Here is a 24,191-nt window from a genome sequence, read left to right as displayed (position 1 = left end):
CAGTAGTTTAACAGATGGATCGTATGAGATGCAGTCATTAGTGTATAGAGAGAAGAGAAGTGGTGAGAGTACACAGCCTTGGGGGGCACCTGTGCTAATTGTACATATATCTGATGTGATTTTTCCTAGCTTCACCTGCTGCTTCCTGTCTGTTAGGAAGCTTGTGATCCACTTACAAGTGTGTTCAGGTACCGCTAGCTGATTTAGTTTGGTTAAGAGAATGTCCGGTACAATGGTATTGAATGCTGAACTGAAGTCCACAAAGAGGACCCTGGCGTAGGTCATTGGAGATTCAAGATGTTGAAGGATGTAGTGTAGAGCCATATTAACAGCATCATCTGTTGATCTATTTGCTCGGTATGCAAATTGCAGGGGGTCTAACAGTGGATCCGTGATGGCTCTCAAATGGAACATCACTAGCCTTTCAAAGGTTTTCATAACTACAGATGTTAGAGCAACTGGTCTGTAGTTATTCAGTTTCTTGATGGAGGGCTTCTTTGGCACTGGGATGATAGTCGAGCGTTTGAAGCAGGAAGGAACATAGCACAACTCTAGTGATTTGTTGAAGATTTGGGTGAAGACGGGGGCCAATTGGTCAGCACAGACTTTTAAGCAAGAAGGAGTTATCTTGTCTGGGCCTGGTGCTTTTCCAGGCTTCTGTCTGAGAAATAGATCTTTCACTTCCTTTTCTGTGATCACTAGGGGTTGTAAACACAATGGGATGGGTTCAGTTGTAGAAGATTTAGCTGTTGTTGGTGTGTCTGGGATGGAGGTTGTGCACATAAGTGGTTGAGGTTTCTTTTCAAACCTGCAGTATTATTTGCTTTTACATTGATTCCTATGGGAAAAATTGCTTCTCCTTACAAACTTTTCTACTTAAGAACCTACTCACGGAACGAATTAAGTTCTTAAGTAGAGATACCACTGTAGTAAAAAAATTTGCAGCCCTTCACTGGACACAGACTGATAGCTTCCATGCCACGCCACATTGAGACACTAATTGCTGCAAAAGGGGATCAAGACAAGTACTGAATACATGTGCATACTTAAACTTTTCAGAGGTCCAATACTGTTCTATGTACAATCATTGTTTTATTGATTGCATGTAATATTCTAATTTTCTGACATGCGTGATTTGGGGGTTTTATGAGCTACCCCATAATCATCACAATTATGACAAATCACGGCTTGAACTCTTGCCTTGCATATAATGAGTCTCATATATTACATTTCACCTTTTAAGTTGCATTATTGAAATAAATGAACTTTTGCATGATATTCTAATTTTTCGAGTTTCACCTGTAAGTGAATAGGATTATTTCCTTGCATAAATTGAACGGAATGTAGAAAGTAGGAAGGAAATTTGTTCCCCAAAGTTAAACATTGGAAAAAAGTAACAAGTGGCACATAGCTTAACCATATTTTTTCTGTGATGATAATTTTCATTGTTAAACATTTGTTCAGGATAAGTAAGATTGTTGGGAAATTACCCTGTATATTTTACATACATTTGTGGCTTCCTTTCATGTGACATTTTCTTTTCTGTTTCTAGAAAAAAAATGAGTGGAGGATTAGCACCAAGCAAAAGCACAGTTTATGTATCTAATTTGCCATTTTCATTGACAAACAATGACTTGTATAGGGTAAGTATACTTTAAACTTAAACATTGGAACTTGAATCTATCTGTGTGAATTATCATAGAACTTTTGTATTTATTTATGTGTTTTGTGAAGAATTTACTTTCATGTTTGTATACTTAACCTAGGTGATTATATATTTTTTCTATCTTTTCAGATTTTTTCAAAATATGGGAAGGTAGTTAAGTAAGTATAAATATTGAATTATATGTAATTTATTCTTTAAAGTTGTGTTTAATAATACCAACAGACTCAATTTAACAAAATATTTTCACATGTGTAATTTTTGTAAGAGGATACCAAGACAGATGCTTATTTGTAACGTTACTACCACACCTGGTATGAACTTTCTATAAAAATATTCTATTCACAGGTTGTGATTTTCTAGGAGTGGAGGGAAATTCAGAGTATAAGACGCACCAGAGTGCGTATATACCTTAGTTTTTGGGGAGGAAAATAGGGAAAAGAATCTGCTTAGTGTCTTTAGTGTGGTCAGCTTCAGCACCTTATTTTATCCCCTGGTTAGGGTTTTAAAAATCTTTAATAGGAGAGAGTAACAATGAAAAAGCTTGCAAGCCAGTAAGAGCTGGGGACAATGTTTTTTTTTTAATAAATATATTGATTTTTTTTCTAATTTTAAAAACAATACATAATCTTATTTACAGGTGAATCAGCATCTTGTATTTTTATCTATGTAGTCTTTAACTATCTTTATGTATCTTCATGTTTTATTCCGGCGTTTGTTTTGAGTTCCTTTTTTTAGTCCATAAATACCATTTTGTCCAAATTGTATAGTAGTCCAAATCTTTTTTGTTGTTTAGTTCCATGGTCAGTCTGTCCATCTCCGCACACTCATATATTTTCCTGATGATCTCTTTGTCCTAAGGATTCTTCCATTTCTGTGCAAATACGATCCTTGCCGCTGTTATTATATGCAGGATTAAATATTTAACATTTTGGGCATAAGACCCTCTCATAATACCAAGTAAAAAAAATCCCAGTGTATATTCTACTGTTATATTTGTTATTTGTTGCAACCAGTTACTCAGTTTTTTCCAAGATTTTTTTGTCTCTGGACATGACCATCATAAATGAAAAAATGTGCCTTGTGTTTTATTACATTTCCGACATATTGAATTATTGTTTTTATGTATTTTAGCTAATCTTTTTGGTGGAAGGTGCCAACAGTATAGCACTTTGTATTGATTTTCTTTACATGTTGTAGATTTGGTCAATTTGATATTTCTCATACAAATTTGTTCCCATTCTTCTAAATGTATATTGTAGCCAAAAAAAATTGCCCAAGCAATCATTGTACCTTTAACTATCTCTTCTGGTCTCTCGTGTTCCATCAAATATTTATAAACCTTAGATATTATTTTTTCCTCTGGGCCTGTCAGTAATTTATCTAATGGTTGGGTAACTTTTTCTATTCCTGTTTGTTCCATATCTTTTTTATATCTTGATTGAATTTGAACTCCACCAATCCATGGTTATATTTTGTGTAGTTAATTCTTCTCTACTTTTTAGTTTTAGTTTAGTTTAGTTTTTAGTTTAGTTGCATCTAATATTTATTTATATTTAATTTTTTTTTGCATTTCTATTGTATTTGGGTATATGAGAGCTTCCATTGTGGATATGGAAGCCGCTCCGAGTCCTTGGAGAGGGACAGCATACAAATCTAATAAATAAATAAATATCCAATTTGGAATTTTTATATAGTGTTTCTGCCTAATTTCTTTCCATATTTTCAATAAAGATTGTGTAATTAGATGTCTGTTGAAGTATTTTGGTATTTTATTACCTGTGTCCCAGAGATAAGCATGCCAGCCTTTCTCCAGATCATGGTCTTCCAATTGTAAAATACGTTTATTGTCTAGATTGACAATAAACGTATTTTACAGTTGGAAGGCCATGATCTAGACAAAGTTTTATTTGCCTACACACTTCCTAAAAAGCACAATGCATGTATCAAAAAAGTCTTGTTTCAGATTCTTCTGCTACGTTCCTAAATAGAAACAAAACACGAAAGATTAGAGGTCCTAACTAATTTTACAAATATAATGAGAGGTATCTTTTATCTTGGGAATTCTGCAGCTGGCACCCTCTACTCTGAATGCCCGACCCCCTCGCCCATCCCCGGGGCCGAGCTACTGGCCTCCAGCCAAGGAAGACTGCTGCTGCCGCTGCTGACCACCGCCCAAACCTCCCATGTAACATTCAGTGTATTAGACACACCCAGTTTTTGACACACTTTTTTTCGTGATTATATTCAGTTTTATACACCGAAAAATACGGTCATATTTAAAGATCTGTGTTCTGACAGATTAATGAAGAGTAATATTGAGAGTTGCACTTCACCAATATCTGTACGTCAAACATTCCCTATGGCTTGGCTTTGGATATTTAGGAACAATTGTTCTTATCTCTAAACTATTTTTTGGTTCCTGAAATAAGCTTAGAAAAGATTGTTGCCCAATTCTTCTACACTATTGAAGAAGCATTTGGTAGATCCATCCTTTTAGAGGTTTTGAGGGGAAATGATGAGTGATTATGCCCAATATAAATTGTATTTTGTTTCATCCACATAAATTCTAAATCCAAATCCAGATAATAGATTATTCCATGTCTGCTACCCATGACTTTAAATAGCCTGTCATAGCAGCAATCACATCCTGAACTACATTGAATGAGGTGTGCATGCTGAGGTTTCCCTAGTCCAAAATACTTGGGAGTGCCAAGGGTCTTCAAGGACAGAGGTATTACATCAGGCAGGAAACAGGCTGATTTTTATATCAATAGAATCTCAGTGCTATTACATTCCAGCAATGGTAGGTTGAAATATCTGGAATAAGAATCTTTTAAACAAATTTAGAATTTTAATAAGCAGTAGCTTTATGGATTTTTATTTTAATCTTGTTTGAGAGGCAAAACTGAAATAGCATGTTTTTATGAGAAAGGATAATGGCACATACTGCTCTCACATTATATTATTATTATTATTATTATTATTATTATTATTATTATTAATATTAATATCATTGTTGTTGTTATTATTATTATTATTATTATTATTATTATTATTATTATTTAGACTTCTATTGCCGCCTTTCTCAATCGACTCAGGATGTGTACAACATAATAAATGTACAATACAATGTGTAGCAATCTAATTTAAAGAATACTCCAAACCTATAAAACCCCATCTATCCTAACATACTCATCCACATTCATCCAATCCAGTCACTCACAGCATTGGCTGGAGCCAATCTCAATGCTCAGGGCCCCAATGCCCGCCGGCAGAGATAGGTCTTCACAGCTTTGTGAAAGACCAGGTGGGAGGGGGCGGTACGTATCTCTGGAGGGAGTTCATTCCAAAGGACTGGGGCCACCACAGAGAAGGCTCTTCCCCTAGGTTCTGCCAGACAACATTGTCTGGCCAACAGGACCTAGAGAAGGCCGACTCTGCGGGACCTAACTGGCCGCTTGGTCCTTGGATGTTCTCATGCTGTGTTTAATTTGATAGCTGCCCTTTTGCTGGAATTTGAAATGAATGAGAGTAATATAGGCAACCTGAATACCTGTAAGGCTTGCCACTGTGTTGTAATAGTATATGAATATATCAGTATTTTTTTTCCTAGAGTTACAATTATGAAGGACAAAGACACACGAAGAAGTAAAGGAGTTGCATTTATTTTGTTCTTGGATAAAGAGTCAGCACAGAACTGTTCTCGGACACTTAATAATAAACAAGTAAGAGACAAGGGTACATTATAAAGTAATTTTTGAGAAATTCTGAAAGCTAAAATTGTTTTTTTTTTAAAGCTATTTGGAAGAGTAATAAAAGCAAGTATCGCTATTGATAATGGAAGAGCTGCAGAATTCATCCGGAGAAGAAATTACTATGACAAGTCAAAATGCTATGAATGTGGAGTGAGTAAATGTTGATGTCCTAACAAGATTCTTGTTTTTGTCATATTCTTATGCTAATGCCATCCACTGAAAATATACACACTTGGATTATCAGTTGGTACAGTCAGTTCAGATAACTTTTTAAACTACATAAAATGCTACATTTTCTAAGAGTAATTATAAATGAGTACAAATCTACTATTTAAAAGGTAAATTTATGAAGAAGGTAAAGTAATATTCTTCAGGTTGTTTAATAGTATTTCCTTTGTCTAAAGGAAATAGGACATTTAAGCTATGCATGTCCAAAAAACATGCTAGGAGAGCGTGAACCTCCCAAAAAGAAAGACAAAAAGAAAAGGAAGAAAGTAATTGAACCAGAAGAAGAAATGTGAGTAAAATATGTACAACACATATACCTATTCTCATTTATTGATTTAATTGCTTGTTCTATATAATTCAATATATGTGGGTTTTTCTGTTTCCTTTGTGGTGTTCAGAGAAGAAGAAGAAAGTGAAGATGAGGGTGAAGATCCTGCTCTTGACAGTCTCAGTCAAGCTATAGCTTTCCAGGTACTAAAATAAATATTTAATGCATTATTCCCTTCTTTTTAAAGCAATTTAAGGACTTGCAATTAATGATTGTTCTAATTTCTTCTTTCCATATAAGAATTGCTAAGATTCTTTTACTCATTTGCTAAGAGGTTTTACTCATTCAGCTGAATGTTTCTCTGCATGTGCTATATATCTTTTTTTAAAATATACTTTATTAATTTTTCATAAAATTGACAAACAGACATACATACATTTAACATATAGTTGGGGTTACAATTACCCCACTTATCTTAGAAGTCTATTTTAACACAGAAAAAGAATATACTAATAATTCATAAAATCAACATACAGTGGTACCTCGTGATACAAACCCCTCATCATACGAACTTTTCGAGATACGAACCCAGGGTTTGGAATTTTTTTGCCTCTTCTTACAAACTTTTTTCACATTACGAACCTGCCCGCTGGGATGCCCCACCTCCAGACTTTCATTGCAAGCCATGCTCCAGTTTTTGCGATCCTGGGATCCCCTGAGGCTCCCCTCCATGGGAAACCCCACCTCCTGACTTCCGCAAAAACATGATGCTGTAGGGAAATCCCAGGAGGGGAATCCCAGGATCGCAAAAACGGGCAGAGTAGGGGGGACAAAAACAGGAAGAAAAGACTCATGGAGCTCAAGGGAAGAGAAAGGTGTGGGGGAGATGAGGAGAGTGGGGTGGGACAAAACGGGAAGAAAAGACTCATGGAGCTCAAGGAAGGAGAAAGGTGTGGGGGAGATGAGCAGAGTGGGGTGGGACAAAACGGGAAGAAAAGACTCATGGAGCTCAAGGAAGGAGAAAGGTGTGGGGGAGATGAGCAGAGTGGGGTGGGAAAAAACAGGAAGAAAAGACTCATGGAGCTCAAGGGAGGAGAAAGGTGTGGGGGATCTGAGCAGAGTGGGGTGGGAAAAAGCGGGAAGAAAAGACTCATGGAGCTCAAGAGAGGAGAAAGGTGTGGGGAAGATGAGCAGAGTGTGGTGGGAAAAAGCGGGAAGAAAAGACTCATGGAGCTCAAGAGAGGAGAAAGGTGTGGGGAAGATGAGCAGAGTGTGGTGGGAAAAAACAGGAAGAAAAGACTCATGGAGCTCAAGGGAGGAGAAAGGTGTGGGGGAGATGAGCAAAGTGGTGGGGGACAAAAATGGGAGGCAGGGATTCATGGAGCTCAAGAGAGGCTCTTTTCACCTTGCTTCATTGGGACTCCCTCCCCCCCACTCTGTTCCCCTCAGCTTTGTCTGGCCACCGCTTTTTTTTTTAAAGCTTTAATATTTTGGATTCTCCTAATGGGCTTGCACGCATTATTGGCTTTTCCATTGATTCCTATGGGAAACATTGTTTCATCTTACGAACTTTTCACCTTACGAACCTTGTCCTGGAACCAATTAAGTTCGTATCACGAGGTACCACTGTACTAGTTTAAATGAAAAGAAGAATTTTGTTTTATGTAATTTAAATACTATAAAAAGAAAAAAAAGAAATAATTGTTCTAAAATATTTAAACATTTCCATATCATTTAAATTTTATTTTTCTTTTTATTTATCCATATATAAACTTTGTTCCAAATAGTATAAAATTCTGATTCTTCTTGATTGTTCAACCGTCTTGTCATCATATCCATTTCAGCACAATCTAAGATTTTCCTTATTACCTCGTCTTCCTTGGGAGTATCTTCTTTCCAATTTTGTGCATAAGCTATCCTGGCCACTGTCAAAATATGAATAATTAAATAAAAAGTATATTTCTTATATTTCTGCTTCATTATACTTAATAAAAGAAATTCTGGAGTTTTTTCTATATCCTGTAGTATGATTTATTTTATCCATTTTTCTATCATTTTCCAATGTAACTTAGCTTTATAAAAGTCAACCATTGGTGATAATAGGAACGTATTTCTTGTTTGCATTTCCAACACTTTGGGGACATATTGGGAAACATCTTGGCAATTCTATTTGGTGGGAGATGCCACCTATAAAACATTTTAATTTGATTTTCTTTTAGTGAAACTGATTTTGTCATTTTCCAATTATATATCCAAACTTTCTCCCAAGTTTCTAAATCAATTTCCCTACCTATATTTTTACACCAACTTATCATGTTGTCTTTTAAAGTCAAATCTATATTTTTATATCCAATTATGTATTTATATGCTTTCCCTATTAATTTACTTTGATTTGTAGTTAGCAGGTTACCTAGGAAATTTTTACTCTTCTTAAATATATACATTTTAATATCTCTTTGGAATCTAGACTATATCGGAATATATTGCCACCAATCTATTTTTATCCCCTCTTCCTGTAATTTATGTCTTGGTTTTAGTTTCATTTGATCATCTATTAATTCTTTATATTTTAATATCTTCCTTTCCTGCATCAAATTGGGGTGGCAAATTGCATCTAATGGAGAGATCCAATCAGGGATGGTTAAAAAATTGTCTTTCTTTATATCTTTCCAAACTTCTAGTAGGTGCTTTCTTATTATATGTTTTTTAAAATAAGAATGTGTTTTATCCTTACCATACCAAATAAAGGCGTGCCAGCCAAGCATAAGAGCGTGACCATCTAAGTTTAATATTCTTCTGTTTTCTAATGTTATCCAATCTTTAATCCAAGTTAAGTTAGGTAGTGTAAAACCTCCTCTTTCTTTTATATCTTCTAATATACAGTAGAACCTCGACATACGAGCTGCTCTATATACGAGCATTTCAAGATGCGAGCTAGGAGGGGAGAGATATTTTGATTCTACTTACGAGCCCAAATTCGGGGTACGAGTGTTTCTTCCGCCGCCGCCAGGCTCCGCCCGGCTGTCATTCTGTAGAGAAGCAAGAAGCGGAGGAAGAGCTGGATGCTGGTGGCGGCGGAGGAAGGCAAATGCGGCTTGGAAGCTGGGAGGGGGGCGGAATATGGGAGGAGAGAGGCAGCCTCCACGCTTTCCTTTCGGAGGAAGAGCTAAGTGGCCAAAGACGTTCCGCCCCCCTCCCAGCTTCCAAGCCGCATTCGCCTTCCTCCGCCGCCGCCAGCCGGAGCGAGCTGCTGGGCTGCGCGTGGTGGGAGAAGCCCGGACAACGCCGGAGCGCTGGGCAGCACTACCGCCGCCGCCGCCGCCGCGGGGAGAGGCGGGCATGTGGGCTGGCAGCATTGGGCTTGGTGGAAAGTCCGGGGGCAGCTCCAGCGACTCCCCTCCCGTGGCTGCTGTTGAGGCGGCAGCGGCGTCCGCCTCCGGCGCGCGGCTCTCTCTCCATTCTTCTTTCCCCCTCTCGGGCTCCGAATGCTGCGGCGGGAAGAGGAAACGAGGCGCAAGGCAGCGTGTCTGCAGGAACGGGTGGTGGGAAATCGCTTGCTTCCCCGGCCAGCAAGCCGGCTGCCTGGGAAAGCAACGCATTTGAAAAACGCTTTCCCAGGCAGCCGGCTTGCTGGCCGGGGAAGCAAGCGATCCGGGACTGTGTGGCTTTGCGCCGTGAGGACGACAACGGCGCCCCACCACCCGTTCCTGCAGACGCGCTGCCTTGCGCCTCGTTTCCTCTTCCCGCCGCCACATTCGGAGCCCGAGAGGGGGAAAGAGAAGAATGGAGAGGCGCGCGCCGGAGGCGGACGCCGCTGCCACCTCAACAGCAGCCACGGGAGGGGAGTCGTTGGAGCTGCCCCCGGACTTTCCACCAAGCCCAATGCCGCCAGCCCACATGCCCGCCTCTCCCCGCGGCGGCGGCGGTAGTGCTGCCCATTTTTTTGAAGGGAAAAGACGTCGGCTGAGGGGTGCCCGGTGCTTCCCGGCGAGGAGGAGGAGGAGCTGGGCTCCGGAGGGGCGCACGGGGAAGGGCTTGAGCCGCTGCCTTCTCCTTTCCTGCTGCGTCGGTGGCTTCCCTCGCGAAAGGCTGCGCCCGGTGCTGGCTGTTTGCCCCGCGGCTCTCTCGCCTCAGCGAGGGATAAGCAGCACGCGAGGCTGCGGCGAGAAACAACAGCAGCAGGAAAGGAGAAGGCGGTGGCTCAAGCCCTTCCCCGTGCGCCCCTCCGGAGCCCAGCTCCTCCTCCTCCTCGCTGGGAAGCACCGGGCACCCCTCAGCCGACGTCTTTTCCCCTCAAAAAAATGAGGCTTTCCGCCTTACGCCCTGCCTGATCCCACACTTTCCACCCGCAAAGATCAGCCTAGAGGCTTCGCCCTTCCCGCCCGCTCCCCCGGGAAAGAAAAAGCAGCCTGGCTCCCTTTTCCCTGGCCCTTACCTTCACAGCTCAGGCAGCGCTGGACTCCCCTCAGCCGCCACTACCGCCGCCTCCGCCCTCGGGCTTGCACGCATTAATCGCTTTTCCATTGTTTCCTATGGGAAACAATGTTTCATCATACGAGCTTTTCGACGTACGAGCCTCCTTCCGGCACCAATTAATCTCGTAAGTCGGGGTTCTACTGTACTTAATTTTATTCTCGCCTTCTTACCTTGCCAAAGAAATTTCCTAACTATTGTTGTTAAATCCTTTAAAAATTTCCCCCCTTGATTTATAGGTAAAACCTGAAATAGAAACAGTATCTTAGGTAAAACATTCATCTTAATTGTTGAAATTCTCCAAATGAAGGATAATTTCAAATTATCCCATATTTCTAAATCTTTTTTAATTTCGTCAATCAGTTTTATATAATTATCATTTTTAAGGATATTGTTTTAGATGTGATCCATATTCCTAAGTACAGTAATACCTCGTCTTACGAACTTAATTGGTGCCGGGAGGAGGTTCGTAAGGTGAAAAGTTCGTAAGACGAAACATTGTTTCCCATAGGAATCAATGGAAAAGCGATTAATGCGTGCAAGCCCGAAACCAGAAGCCGGCAGCCACCACCGAAGGAGGCTTGAGCCTCCCAATCCTCCCCGCCCCTTTGCCATGCATGTCATCCTGGGTAAAGCGCTGGGGGGAGGGAGTTAGGAGGGTCTTCCTGCTCCCATCCCCAGCCAAAAATAAAAAGGCGGTCTGCCGCTGCCCGCGGAGCAATGGGAAGCTGAAGCTGCCGGCGGTTTCAGCCTCCCGTTGCTGAACGCTGCTTCGCCCTTGCTTGTCATCCTGGCTCAAGCGGGCAGCGGCAGACTGTCTTTGTGTTTTTGGCTGGGGGGGAGCAGGAAGACCTTCCTAACTCTCTCCCCCCCAGCACTTCGCCCAGGACAACAGGCAGGCGAAGCAGTGTGTGGCAAAACCGCCCACGGAGCAATGGGAAGCTGAAGCCACCGGCGGTTACACTCTCCCTTTGCTCCACGTTGCTTCACCCTGCCTGTTGTCCTGGGCGAAGTGCTTGGGGGAGAGAGTTAGGAAGGTCTTCCTGCTCCCCCACGCAGCCAAAGGCGGTCTGCAGCCACCCGCGGAGCAATGGGAAGCTGAAGCCGCCGGCGGTTTCAGCCTCCCTTTGCTGAACGCTGCTTCACCCTTGCCTGTCATCCTGGCTCAAGCGGTCGGCAGCAGACCGTCTTTGTGTTTTTGACTGCGTGGGGGGAGCAGGAAGACCTTCCTAACTCTCTCCCCCCAGCACTTCGCCCAGGACAACAGGCAGAGCGAAGCAGTGTGGGGCAAAACTGCCCGCGGAGCAATGGGAAGCTGAAGCTGCTGGCGGTTTGAGCCTCCCTTTGCCCCACGCTGCTTCAGAGGGGGGAGAAGTTTTCGGTGACGGCAAAGGAGAATCCCGGCGCTTCAGCTTCAGACAAGGCTCCCTTGACGTTAAGAAAATTGGGGGGGACGGGTCTTTCAACTGGGATAGGGACGAAGCAGGGAAGGGGGGGGAGGAGTGGCTATTATAGCCAGAGAGAGCCTGTGCCTGCGTAGACTCACTGCTCCAGAGATTGCGGGTTGCGAGTCCCTCCTGGTGAAGTTGGACCTAGGGGTTCAGGTGGGCTTGTTACTCACGTACCTGCCTCCCAGCTGCGTGTCAACAGCCCTGCCTGTGCTGCTGGAGGAGGTGGCCGGGCTGGCGGTGAGGTTCCCTAGGCTTATGGTCTTGGGGGACCTCAACCTGCCGTCGCTCGGCAGATCCTCTGGGCTGGCACAGGAGTTCATGGCCACCATGTCAGCCATGGACCTGACTCAAGTAGTGCAGGGTCCAACTCATAAGGGAGGGCACGCACCTGACATGGTATTCCTCTCTGAGCAACTGAGTAATGGTCTGAGATTAAGGGGCTTAGAAGTATTGCCTTTGCCTTGGTCAGACCATTTTCTACTGCGGCTTGACTTCCTGGCTCCAATCCTCCCTCGCAGGGAGGCGGAACCGATTAAGTTGTTCCGCCCCAGGCGCCTGATGGATCCAGAAGGCTTTCAGAAGGCGCTTGGGGATCTTCCAGATGCACTCGTCCACAATTCGGCAGAGTCTCTGGCTGAGGCCTGGAACAAGGCTGCAGCGGAGGCCCTTGACCGAATTGCACCGCTGCGACCTCTCCGCGGCACTAGACCCCGTAGAGCTCCATGGTTCAACGAGGAGCTCCGGGAGTTGAAACGCCAGAAGAGACGTCTAGAGAAGCGATGGAGGAAGAGTAAGTCCGAATCCGATCGAACACTTGTAAGAGCTCATATTATGACTTACAAAGTGGCACTCAAGGCAGCAAGATGCGCGTATCATGCCACCTTGATTGCATCAGCGGAATCCCACCCGGCCGCTCTGTTTAGGGTAACCCGCTCCCTTCTTAACCAGGGGGGAGTTAGGGAGCCCTTGCAGAGTAGTGCCGAGGATTTTAACACGTTTTTCGCTGATAAAATTGCTCGGATTCGAGCGGATCTCGACTCCAATTGTAAAACAGAGTCAACTGACAACGAGTCAGTCGAGGTGACTGGGCTAAACGTCTTTGTCCATCTGTCTGGGAGAAGTTTGACTTAGTGACACCTAAGGAAGTGGACAAGGCCATTGGAGCTGTGTGTTCCTCCACCTGTCTACTGGATCCGTGTCCCTCTTGGTTGGTTTCGGTCAGTCGAGAGGTGACACGGAGCTGGGTCCGGGAGATTGTCAACGCCTCCTTGGGGAGTGGGTCCTTTCCGGCTCCTTATAAGGAGGCACTTGTGCGCCCCCTCCTCAAGAAGCCTTCCCTGGACCCAGCCATACTCAATAACTACCGTCCAGTCTCCAACCTTCCCTTTATGGGGAAGGTTGTTGAGAAGGTGGTGGCACTTCAGCTCCAGCGGTCCTTGGAAGAAGCCGATTATCTAGGTCCTCAACAGTCTGGATTCAGGCCCGGCTACAGCACGGAAACTGCTTTGGTCGCGTTGATGGATGATCTCTGGCGGGCCCAGGACAGGGGCTTGTCCTCTGTCCTGGTGCTTCTTGACCTCTCAGCGGCTTTCGATACCATCGACCATGGTATCCTTCTGCACCGACTAGAGGGGTTGGGAGTGGGAGGCACTGTTCTTCAGTGGTTCTCCTCATACCTCTCTGGTCGGTCGCAGTCGGTGTTAGTAGGGGATCAGAGGTCGACCTCTAGGTCTCTCCCTTGTGGAGTGCCTCAGGGGTCGGTCCTCTCCCCTCTGCTATTTAATATCTACATGAAACCGCTAGGTGAGATCATCCAAGGGCATGGGGTGAGGTATCATCAATACGCCGATGATACCCAGTTATACATCTCCACCCCATGTCCAGCCAACGAAGCAGTGGAAGTGATGGGCCGGTGCCTGGAGGATGTTAGTGCCTGGATGAGTGTCAACAAGCTCAAACTCAACCCAGACAAGACGGAGTGGCTGTGGATCTTACCTCCCAAGGACAACTCCATCTGTCCGTCCATTACCCTGGGGGGAGAATCACTGGCCCCCTCAGAGAAGGTTCGCAACTTGGGCGTCCTCCTCGATCCACAGCTCACATTAGAGAAACATCTTTCAGCTGTGGCGAGGGGGACGTTTGCCCAGGTTCGCCTGGTGCACCAGTTGCGACCCTACTTGGACCGGGAGTCACTGCTCACGGTCACTCATGCCCTCATCACCTCGAGGCTTGACTACTGTAACGCTCTCTACATGGGGCTACCTCTGAAAAATGTTCGGAAACTTCAGATCGTGCAGAATGCAGCTGCGAGAGCAATCATGGGCTTTCCCAAATATGCCCATGTTACACCAACACTCCGCAATCTGCATTGGTTGCCGATCAGTTTCCGGTCACAATTCAAAGTGTTGGTTATGACCTATAAAGCCCTTCATGGCACCGGACCAGATTACCTCAGGGGCCGCCTTCTGCTGCACGAATCCCAGCGACCAGTTAGGTCCCACAGAGTGGATCTTCTCCGGGTCCCGTCAACTAAGCAATGTCGCCTGGCGGGACCCAGGGGAAGAGCCTTCTCTGTGGCGGCCCCGGCCCTCTGGAACCAACTCCCCCCAGAGATTAGAACTGCCCCCACCCTCCTTGCCTTTCGTAAACAACTTAAAACCCACCTCTGCCGCCAGGCATGGGGGAATTGAGACCCTCTTTCCCCCTAGGCCTTTACAATTCTATGCATGGTATGTATGTATGTATGTTTGGTTTTTATATTAATTGATTCTTAATCATCAATACCAAATTACTATTGTACACTGTTTTATTGTCGCTGTTAGCCGCCCCGAGTCTCTGGAAAGGGGCGGCATACAAATCTAATAAATAAATAAATAAATAAATAGGGACGAAGCAGCTAGGCAGCTTCGGGTATCATTGCAAAGGAGGGGCAGTCAGCCTCTCTCTCTCTCTCTCTCTCTCTCTCTCACACACACACACACACACCTCTCTTTTCCTTCCTCTCTTTCCCCTTCTCTTTGTCTTTCTGATGGGCAAGAGGGGTGAGGAGGACCGTGTAGAAGACGCTTAGACTCGTCCGGCTGCCAAGGATCAAAGTGTTACTATTCCGTTCTAAGGCAAACCTCTAGATGGATGGATGGATGGTGGGTAGGTGGGTGGATAGATAGGTAGGTGATGGATAGATGGGCAGGAGGGGCGAAGAGGAGTCAGAGCTGTTTTTCCTTTGCTTTCCAGAGGCTGGGCGAGATCCCCCCTCCTCCTCGTCCTCCGGGGACAGACGTGCGCTCCCCTTTGTGTCCACGGCCAAAGAAGCGGCGGCCAGTTGAAGTAGCAGCTGCTTCTCCTCCCTCTAATCCTGAGCAGTCCGTCCTGGAAGGAAAAGAGAGGTGTGTGTGTGTGTGTGAGAGAGAGAGAGAGGCTGACTGCCCCTCCTGTGCAATGATACCCGAAGCTGCCTAGCTGCTTCGTCCCTATCCCAGTTGAAAGATCCGTCCCCCGCCCCAATTTTCTTAACATATCCAGGACTGGCAACTGTTTCAGTTTTCTTCTTAGGCAAGCCTCTAGATGGATGGATGGATAAATGGGTGGGTGGGTGGGTGGATGGATGGATAGATAGATTAATAGATATCCATCTATCCATTATCTATCTATATATCCATCCATCCATTATCTATCTATCTATCCATCCATCCATCCATCTATCCATTATCTATCTATCTATCTATCTATCTATCTATCTATCTATCCATACATACATACATACATCTATCCATTATCTATCTTTCTATCCATCCATCCATTATCTATCTATCTATCTATCTATCTATCTATCTATCTATCTATCTATCTATCTATCTATCTATCCATTATCTATCCATCTATCCATTATCTATCTATCCATCCATCCATTATCTATCTATCTACCTATCTATCTATCTATCCATCCATCCATCCATTATCTATCCGTCCTGGACAGGGCTGGTCAGGATTAGAGGGAGGAGAAGCAGCTGCTACTTCAACTGGCCGCCGCTTCTCTGGCCGTGGACACAAAGGGGAGCACACGTCTGTCCCCGGAGGAGGACGAGGAAGAGAGGGGATCTCGCCCAGCCTCTGGAAAGCAAAGGAAAAACTCCAGGCGCTTCGGCCGGCAACAATCCGGAGAAAACGCTCTTGCAGCCGCTTCGGGGTGGCTGCAGCGGCAGTGGCAGCTGCGGCTTCTCCTCCGAGCAGGGCGGCTCCTAAGCGGGCTCCAGGTTCAGGCGCAGCTCTCCCCCCCCATCCCACCAGGGGTTGTAATCAAATGGGAAATCCCGGCCGTGAGAGTCATAAGGCAGGGGAATCCCTTCAGCAGTCAGAGAGCGCAAGCACAGTAAGAGAGCCCACGGACCCGGGCTCAGGTTCGTAAGTTGAAAAAAGTTCGTAAAAAGAGGCAAAAAATTTCCAAACCCCGGGTTCGTATCTTGAAATGTTCGTATCACGGGGGGTTCGTATGATGAGGTACCACTGTACTTTACTTTCTTACCTATCTTCATATCTGTAATTTATTTATTATTATTTATTATTTGGATTTGTATGCCACCCCTCTCCGAAGACTCGGGGCGGCTCACAACAAGTGAAAAAACAATCCAATACATAATCCAATTAATTAAAATATTAAAAGTTTTTTAAAAAACCCTATACTAACATACACACACACAAGCATACCATGTATAAATTCAGCGGGCCCAGGGGGAGATGTTTAGTTTCCCCATGCCTGACGGCAAAGGTGGGTTTTGAGAAGTTTACGGAAGGCAGGAAGAGTAGGGGCAGTTCTGATCTCCGGGGGGAGTTGGTTCCAGAGAGTCGGTGTCGCCACAGAGAAGGCTCTCCCCCTGGGGCCCGCCAACCGACATTGTTTAGTTGACGGGACCCGGAGGAGGCCCACTGTGTGGGACCTAATCGGTCACTGGGATTCGTGCGGCAGAAGGCGGTCTCGGAGATATTCTGGTCCGATGCCATGAAGGGCTTTAAAGGTCATAACCAACACTTTGAATTGTGACCGGAAACTGATCGGCAGCCAATGCAGACTGCGGAGTGATGGTGAAAAATGTGCATACCTGGGTAAGCCCATGACTGCTCTCGCAGCTGCATTCTGCACGATCTGAAGTTTCCGAACACTTTTCAAAGGTAGCCCCATGTAGAGAGCATTACAGTAGTCGAACCTCGAGGTGATGAGGGCATGAGTGACTGTGAGCAATGAGTCCCGGTCCAGATAGGGCCGCAACTGGTGCACCAGGCGAACCTGGGCAAACGCCTCCCTCGCCACAGCTGAGAGATGGTTTTCTAATGTGAGCTGTAGATCGAGGAGGACGCCCAAGTTGCGGACCCTCTCTGAGGGGGTCAATAATTCCCCCCCCAGGGTAATGGACGGACAGATGGAATTGTCCTTGGGAGGCAAAACCCACAGCCACTCCGTCTTATCCGGGTTGAGCTTGAGTCTGTTGACACCCATCCAGGCCCCAACAGCCTCCAGGCACCGGCACATCACTTCCACCGCTTCGTTGACTGGGCATGGGGTGGAGATGTAAAGCTGGGTATCATCCGCATATTGATGATACCTCACCCCATGTCCTTGGATGATCTCGCCCAGCGGTTTCATGTAGATGTTGAATAGCAGGGGGGAGAGGACCGACCCCTGAGGCACCCCACGAGGGAGAAACCTAGGAGCCGACCTCTGACCCCCCACTAACACCGACTGCGACCGGCCAGAGAGGTAGGAGGAGAACCACTGGAGAACAGTGCCTCCCACCCCCAACCCCTCCAGCCGGTGCAGAAGGATACCATGGTCGAGCCGCTGAGAGGTCAAGGAGCACCAGGACAGAGGATAAACCCCTGTCCCGGGCCCGCCAGAGATCATCCATCAACGCGACCAAAGCGGTTTCCGTGCTGTAACCGGGCCTGAAACCCGACTGTTGGGGACCTAGATAATCGGCTTCTTCCAAGGACCGCTGGAGCTGGAGTTCTAATTGTTTTTTCTGTGATTCTGTCATATTTTTAACTACTAATTGTGTCTTATTCCTGTTTATTTTTAAGCCTGCAACTTTACCGTATTCTATCATTTCAATCAAATTAGGTATTGTTGTTATAGGATTTTCAGTTATAAAAGTCAAATCATCTGCAAAAGCTTGTACTTTATATGTTTCTTTCCCTATAGTTAATCCCTGAATTTTATTATTTATTCTTATCTTTATCAACAAAACTTCCAAAGATAAAATAAACAGTAAGGGTGAGATCGGACAGCCCTGTCTCACTCCTTTAAAAATTTCAAATTTTTCCAATTGTTCATTATTTAGTATAATTTTTGATGTTTGTTTCGAGTACATAGCATCAATTACATTAACAAATGTTGTTCCGAATCTCATTTTATTTAATTGCATTTTGATAAATATCCAATCTACGTTGTCAAAAGCTTTTTTTGCATCTAGAAACATTAATGACATTTGTCTTCCTGGGTGTTGTTCATAATATTCTAGTGTGTTGATAATCGTTCTGAGGTTATTTTTTATTTGTCTGCCTGGTAGAAAACCATTCTGATCTTCATGTATCTTCTCACCTAAAATCTTTTTAAGTCTTGCTGCATAGATAGAGGTAAATGGATCCGTGTCTTGGCCAGCAGGGAGGTGACACGGAGCTGGGTCCAGGAGATTGTCAACGCCTCCTTGGGGAGGGGGTCCTTTCCGGCTCCTTATAAGGAGGCACTTGTGTGCCCCCTCCTCAAGAAGCCTTCCCTGGATCCAGCCATGCTTAATAACTACCGTCCAGTCTCCAACCTTCCCTTTATGAGGAAGGTTGTCGAGAAGATGGTGGCGCTCCCAACTCCAGCGGTCCTTGGAAGAAGCAGATTATCTAGGTTTCCAGCAGTCTGGATTCAGGCCCGGCTACTGCACGGAAACTGCTTTGGTCGCGTTGATGGATGATCTCTGGCAGGCCCGGGACAGGGGCTTGTCCTCTGTCCTGGTGCTTCTTGACCTCTCAGCGGCTTTCGATACCATTGACCATGGTATCCTTCTGCGCCGGCTGGAGGGGTTGGGAGTGGAAGGCACTGTTCTCCAGTGGTTCTCCTCCTACCTCTCCGGTCTGTTGCAGTCGGTGTTAGTGGGGGATCAGAGGTCGACCTCGAGGTTACTCCCTTGTGGGGTGCCTCAGGGGTCGGTCCTCTCCCCACTGCTACTCAATATCTACATGAAACTGCTGGGTGAGATCATCCAGGGGCATGGGGTGAGGTAAGCAGTATGCGGATGATACCCTGTTATACATCTCCACCCCATGTCCAGTCAACAAAGCAGTGGAAGTGATGTGCCAGGGCTTGGAAACTGTTGGGGTCTGGATAGGTGTCAACAGACTCAAGCTCAGCCCGGATAAGACGGAGTGGCTGTGGGTTCTGCCTCCCCAGGACAATTCCATCTGTCCGTCCATAACCCTGGGGGGGGGGAATTATTGACCCCCTCAGAGAGGGTCCGCAACTTGGGCATCCTCCTCGATCCACAGCTCACATTAGAGAAACATCTTTCAGCTGTGGCGAGGGGGGCGTTTGCCCAGGTTCGCCTGATGCACCAGTTGCAGCCCTATCTGGACCGGGACTCACTGCTCACAGTCACTCATGCCCTCATCACCTCGAGGTTCGACTACTGTTATGCTCTCTACATGGGGCTACCTTTGAAAAGTGTTCGGAAACTTCAGATCGTGCAGAATGCAGCTGCGAGAGCAATCATGGGCTTCCCCAAATATGCCCATGTTACACCAACACTCCGCAGTCTGTATTGGTTGCCGATCAGTTTCCGGTCACAATTCAAAGTGTTGGTTATGACCTATAAAGCCCTTCATGGCATCGGACCAGAATATCTCTGGGCCCGCCTTCTGCTGCACGAATCCCAGCAACCAGTTAGGTCCCACAGAGTTGGCCTTCTCCGGGTCCCGTCGACTAAACAATGTCGTTTGGCGGGACCCAGGACAAGAGCCTTCTCTGTGGTGGCCCCGACCCTCTGGAACCAGCTCCCCCCAAATATCAGAGTTGCCCCCACCCTCCTTGCCTTTCGCAAGCTCCTTAAAACCCACCTCTGTCGTCAGGCATGGGGGAATTGAAATTTTTCCCTTCCCCCTAGGCTTATAGAATTTATACATGGTATGCTTGTTTGTATGATTGGTTTCTTAAATTGGGGTTTTTTAGATTATTTTTAATATTAGATTTTTTACATTGTCTTCTTTATTGTTGTTAGCCACCCCGAGTTTTCGGAGAGGGGCGGCATACAAATCTAATAAATAAATAAATAAATAAATATTTTATAGTTAACATTTAATAAGGATATAGGTCTATAATTTTGTATCTTAACTTTGTCTGAACCCGATTTGTGTATTAATGTTATTAGGGACTCTGACCAGGATTTAGGAAATTTACAGTATATTATTTATTTATTTATTTATTTATTTATTCATTCAATTTTTATGCCGCCCCTCTCCGAAAATAATAATCTATAATTTATAATCTCGTTAAAGGTTTCTAACATATTGTTCATTATAACATTGCTTTCTATTTTATACCATTCTGCCAGTATGGCATCAGGCCCAGTAGCATTATTGTTTTTTTTATTTTAAAGTGTTGTTTGTAATTCAGTTATTGTGATTGGACTATCTAACCTTGTCTGTTGTTCTTCTGATAATTGAGGTAAATCTAAAGAATCTAAATATTTAAAGATCTCGTCTTCTTTTATTTCCTCTTTTTTATATAATTCTTTATAAAATTCCTGTACTATTTTTGCTTTTTTATCAGTCTTAAATTTTATCATACCTTTGTTATCTACTAGTTTTTCAATTATTTTTGATTGTCTATGTTTTCTTAGTTTATATGCAAGCCATCTTCCTGGTTTATTAGCATGTTCAAAGTATTGCTGTTTGGCTCTTTTAATTTTCTCAGCTATTTGATTTTGCTCTATAAGTTTTATTTTATGCTTAACTAGTTCCATTTTTCTTTTAATCTCGCTGTCTTTCAAATTGTGTTGTGATACTAGCTCTAGTTGATTTAATTCTCTCACTTAGTTGTTCATATTGTATCTTTTTTTTCTTTATTTTTCTTAGCAGTATAAGAGATCATTAAACCTCTGATGTATGCCTTAGCAGTGTCCCATAAGTTTTGAGAAGAAGTTTCTGAATTTTTGTTAATTTTTTAAAAAACTTCTAGTTCTTTTTCTATCCATTCCTTATATTGTTGATCTCTTATCATATTTCTATTCATCTGCCAGTTTAATTGTTTCTTATAATTTTTCCAATATATCACTAAAGGGCTGTAGTCAGCCCATGTATTTGTATCAATCTCAATTTCTTTAATTTGTTCTATAGTTGTTTTCGGGGCCCAGGCCATATCTATTCTTGTCCAAATTTTGTGGGGATTAGAATTAAAAGTATACTGTTTGGTTAAAGCATGTCTTTCCCTCCAAATATCATTTAATAATAACTCTGACCTCATTTTCTGAAAGGTAGTTGGCAAAATATTTTTCTTTTTCTTTTTTTACCAGAGTGGTCTAATAATCTGTTTGAAATTGCATTAAAGTCGCCAACTATAATCATATTTTCAATATTTAATTCATTTATCTTTTGATGTAATTGTTTGTAAAATGCCATTTGGTTATCATTTGGTGCATAAATAGAGACAATGACAAGAGGTTTCGGGTCTATATTTACTTGTACTATTAATACTCTACCATCCTGGTCAGCATATAATTGTTTGGAGTTAACGGAATTTTTTTTTTTTTTAATGAAAAAGATTTTCTTTAAAAAATATATATATATTTTTATTGTTTTTCAAAAAGACAAACAAAGACATACAACATTGAACATTTAAGGAGCTGCCATTGCTCCGCTTGTCGTAGAAGTCTAACTAATAGAAAAATATAAAACCCTAACTGTTATCAGATCAAACAGAGATACCACATGTGTAAATTACATTCTTATTAAATTTAACTCTATATTTTTAATATTAAGCCTATTAATTAAATTTCTTTATCTATTAAGATATTGTATACTTATATAAAAAGAAAAAAAAAGTATTATCGGTGCAGAAAAAAGAAAAAAAATTAACACTTCTAACTTTATTATACTATATACTATTTCACTCTACCTTATAATTCTTCAAATAGTTATATATTCTTGTTTATTTAATTTTTAACGCTATTTTTAAAATTTCACCAATCATATACTTTGTCCCATATTTTGTAAAATTCTGTTTCAGTTTGATTATTCAAACGTTTTGTCATTATATCTAATTCTGCAAATTCTATGATTTTTTTAAATACTTCAACATCTTTTGGTATTGTCTTTTCTTTCCATTTCTGAACGAATGCAATTCGGGCCGCAATGAATATATGTATTATTAAATAATAGATTTCTTTTTTGTACTTTGTATTTGAAATGCCCAATAAAAAAAATTCGGGAAATTTTTTAATCTTCTCCTTTGTTATTTCATTTATCCAATTCTCTACTTTGTTCCAAAATATTTTAGTCTCAGGACATGCCCACCATGTATGATAATATGTGCCAATTTCTTTTTTACATTTCCAGCCAATAGGCGACACAGACGGAAACATTTTGGAGATTCTATATGGTGGAAGGTGCCATCTATAAAACATCTTGATTTGGTTTTCTTTAAAGGAAATTGATTTTGTTATTTTCCAGTTATATACCCATATCTTTTCCCATGTATCTAAATTTATCTCTTTGCCAAAAATTTTGCACCAACTGATCATGTTGTCTTTCAAAATCCAACCTATCGTTCTGTGATTTAATAAATATTTATATATATTTCCAATTAACTTTACTTGGTTTTGAAATAATAGTTTACTTAATACATTATTTTCTTTTCTAAAAATATAAGTCTTTACATCCATTTGATATCTAGAACTGATCTGCATATATTGCCACCAATCTAAGTCAATACCCAATTCTTGTAACTCTTTTGTTCTTAATTTTAATTGATTATCTAACAAATCTTTATATTTCCAAATCTTGCCTTTTTCTTTAACATTCGGATGTATGGTAGCTTCAATGGGTGAAACCCATTGTGGCATTACTAAGAAATTGTTTTTCTTTATTTCATTCCATATTTCTATCAATGCTTTTCTAATGATATTATTTTTAAAATATGAATGTGTTTTTAATTTATCATACCATATAAATGCATGCCAACCCACCATCAAATTGTGACCTTCTAGGTTAAGCAACCTTTGATTTTCTAAGGTCAGCCATTCTTTTATCCATGTCAAGGCAGTGGCATGGTAATATGGTTTCCAGTTTGGGAGCCCAAGGCCTCCTCTTTCTTTACGATCTTCTAATGAATTTTGTTTTATTCTTGATTTTTTACCTTGCCAAATAAATTTTTTTTATTATCTTATTTAATTAAGCAAAAACTTTCAGTCCTGGGTTTATTGGGGTGACTTGAAAGAGGAACAGGATTTTAGGGAGAATATTCATTTTAATTGTAGAAATTCTTCCTACCAATGATAATTGTAAATTACTCCATACTTCTAAATCTTTTTTAACCTGACTTAATAATTTTAAGTAATTATCATTTTTTAAAGATACAGCTTTGGAAGTCATCCATATCCCTAAGTATTTCACTTTTTTTATAATTTTCATATTTGATAAATCTAAATACTTTCTCTGTGTCTCAGTCATATTTTTTTTAATATCTGCGTCTTTTCTTTATTTATTTTCAATCCTGTGACTTTCCCATATTCTTCAATTGAATTTATTAACTTTAAGATGGATTCTGTTGGGTCATCTAAAACAAATACCATGTCATCAGCGAATGCTTGTGTTTTATAGATTTCTTTTTTAATCTTCAGTCTTTTTATTTCCTTGTCTGCTCTTATCTTTATCAACAATGCTTCTAATGTTAAAATAAATAATAATGGTGATATTGGACAACCTTGTCTTACTCCTCGTTGTATTGCTACTTTTTCAGTTTGTTCACTGTTTATTATAATTTTAGCTGATTGTTCAGAATATATAGCATCTATTACGTTAAAAAACTTTGTTCCAACCTCCATCTTATTTAATTGTATTTTCATAAAATTCCAATCTACATTATCAAATGCTTTTTTCGCATCTAAAAATATAAGTGCCATTTGTTTTTCTGGGTGTTGCTCATAACATTCTAATGTATTTACTATTATTCTTAAATTATTTTTAATTTGTCTTCCTGGCAGAAATCTGTTTTGATCACTATGTATCATATTGTTTATAATACTTTTAAACCTATTAGCAAATATTGATATAAAAATTTTATAATCTACATTTAACAGTGAAATTGGTCTATAATT

General features: G+C 42.3%; 1 protein-coding gene across 4 annotated transcripts in view; it reads left to right on the top strand.

The window, feature by feature from the left end:
• Positions 1–24,191, top strand: part of ZCRB1 (zinc finger CCHC-type and RNA binding motif containing 1) — a 124,246-nt gene that overhangs the window by 11,041 nt on the left and 89,014 nt on the right. For 3 of the 4 annotated variants that reach the window (XM_070755570.1, XM_070755569.1, XM_070755568.1), the window contains exons 2-7: positions 1,553–1,643; positions 1,796–1,824; positions 5,280–5,391; positions 5,464–5,571; positions 5,826–5,938; positions 6,048–6,120. In XM_070755570.1, the coding sequence (XP_070611671.1) occupies positions 1,553–1,643; positions 1,796–1,824; positions 5,280–5,391; positions 5,464–5,571; positions 5,826–5,938; positions 6,048–6,120 (526 nt within the window). The remainder of the gene's footprint in view (positions 1–1,552; positions 1,644–1,795; positions 1,825–5,279; positions 5,392–5,463; positions 5,572–5,825; positions 5,939–6,047; positions 6,121–24,191) is intronic. The other variant, XM_070755571.1, reaches the window with a different exon arrangement.

The sequence above is a fragment of the Erythrolamprus reginae genome, chromosome 6 (assembly GCF_031021105.1).
Source record: "Erythrolamprus reginae isolate rEryReg1 chromosome 6, rEryReg1.hap1, whole genome shotgun sequence".
Taxonomy (NCBI): Eukaryota; Metazoa; Chordata; class Lepidosauria; order Squamata; family Dipsadidae; genus Erythrolamprus; species Erythrolamprus reginae.
The sequence above is the reverse complement of the archived record's forward strand: the minus strand, read 5'-3'. Positions and strand labels throughout refer to the sequence as shown.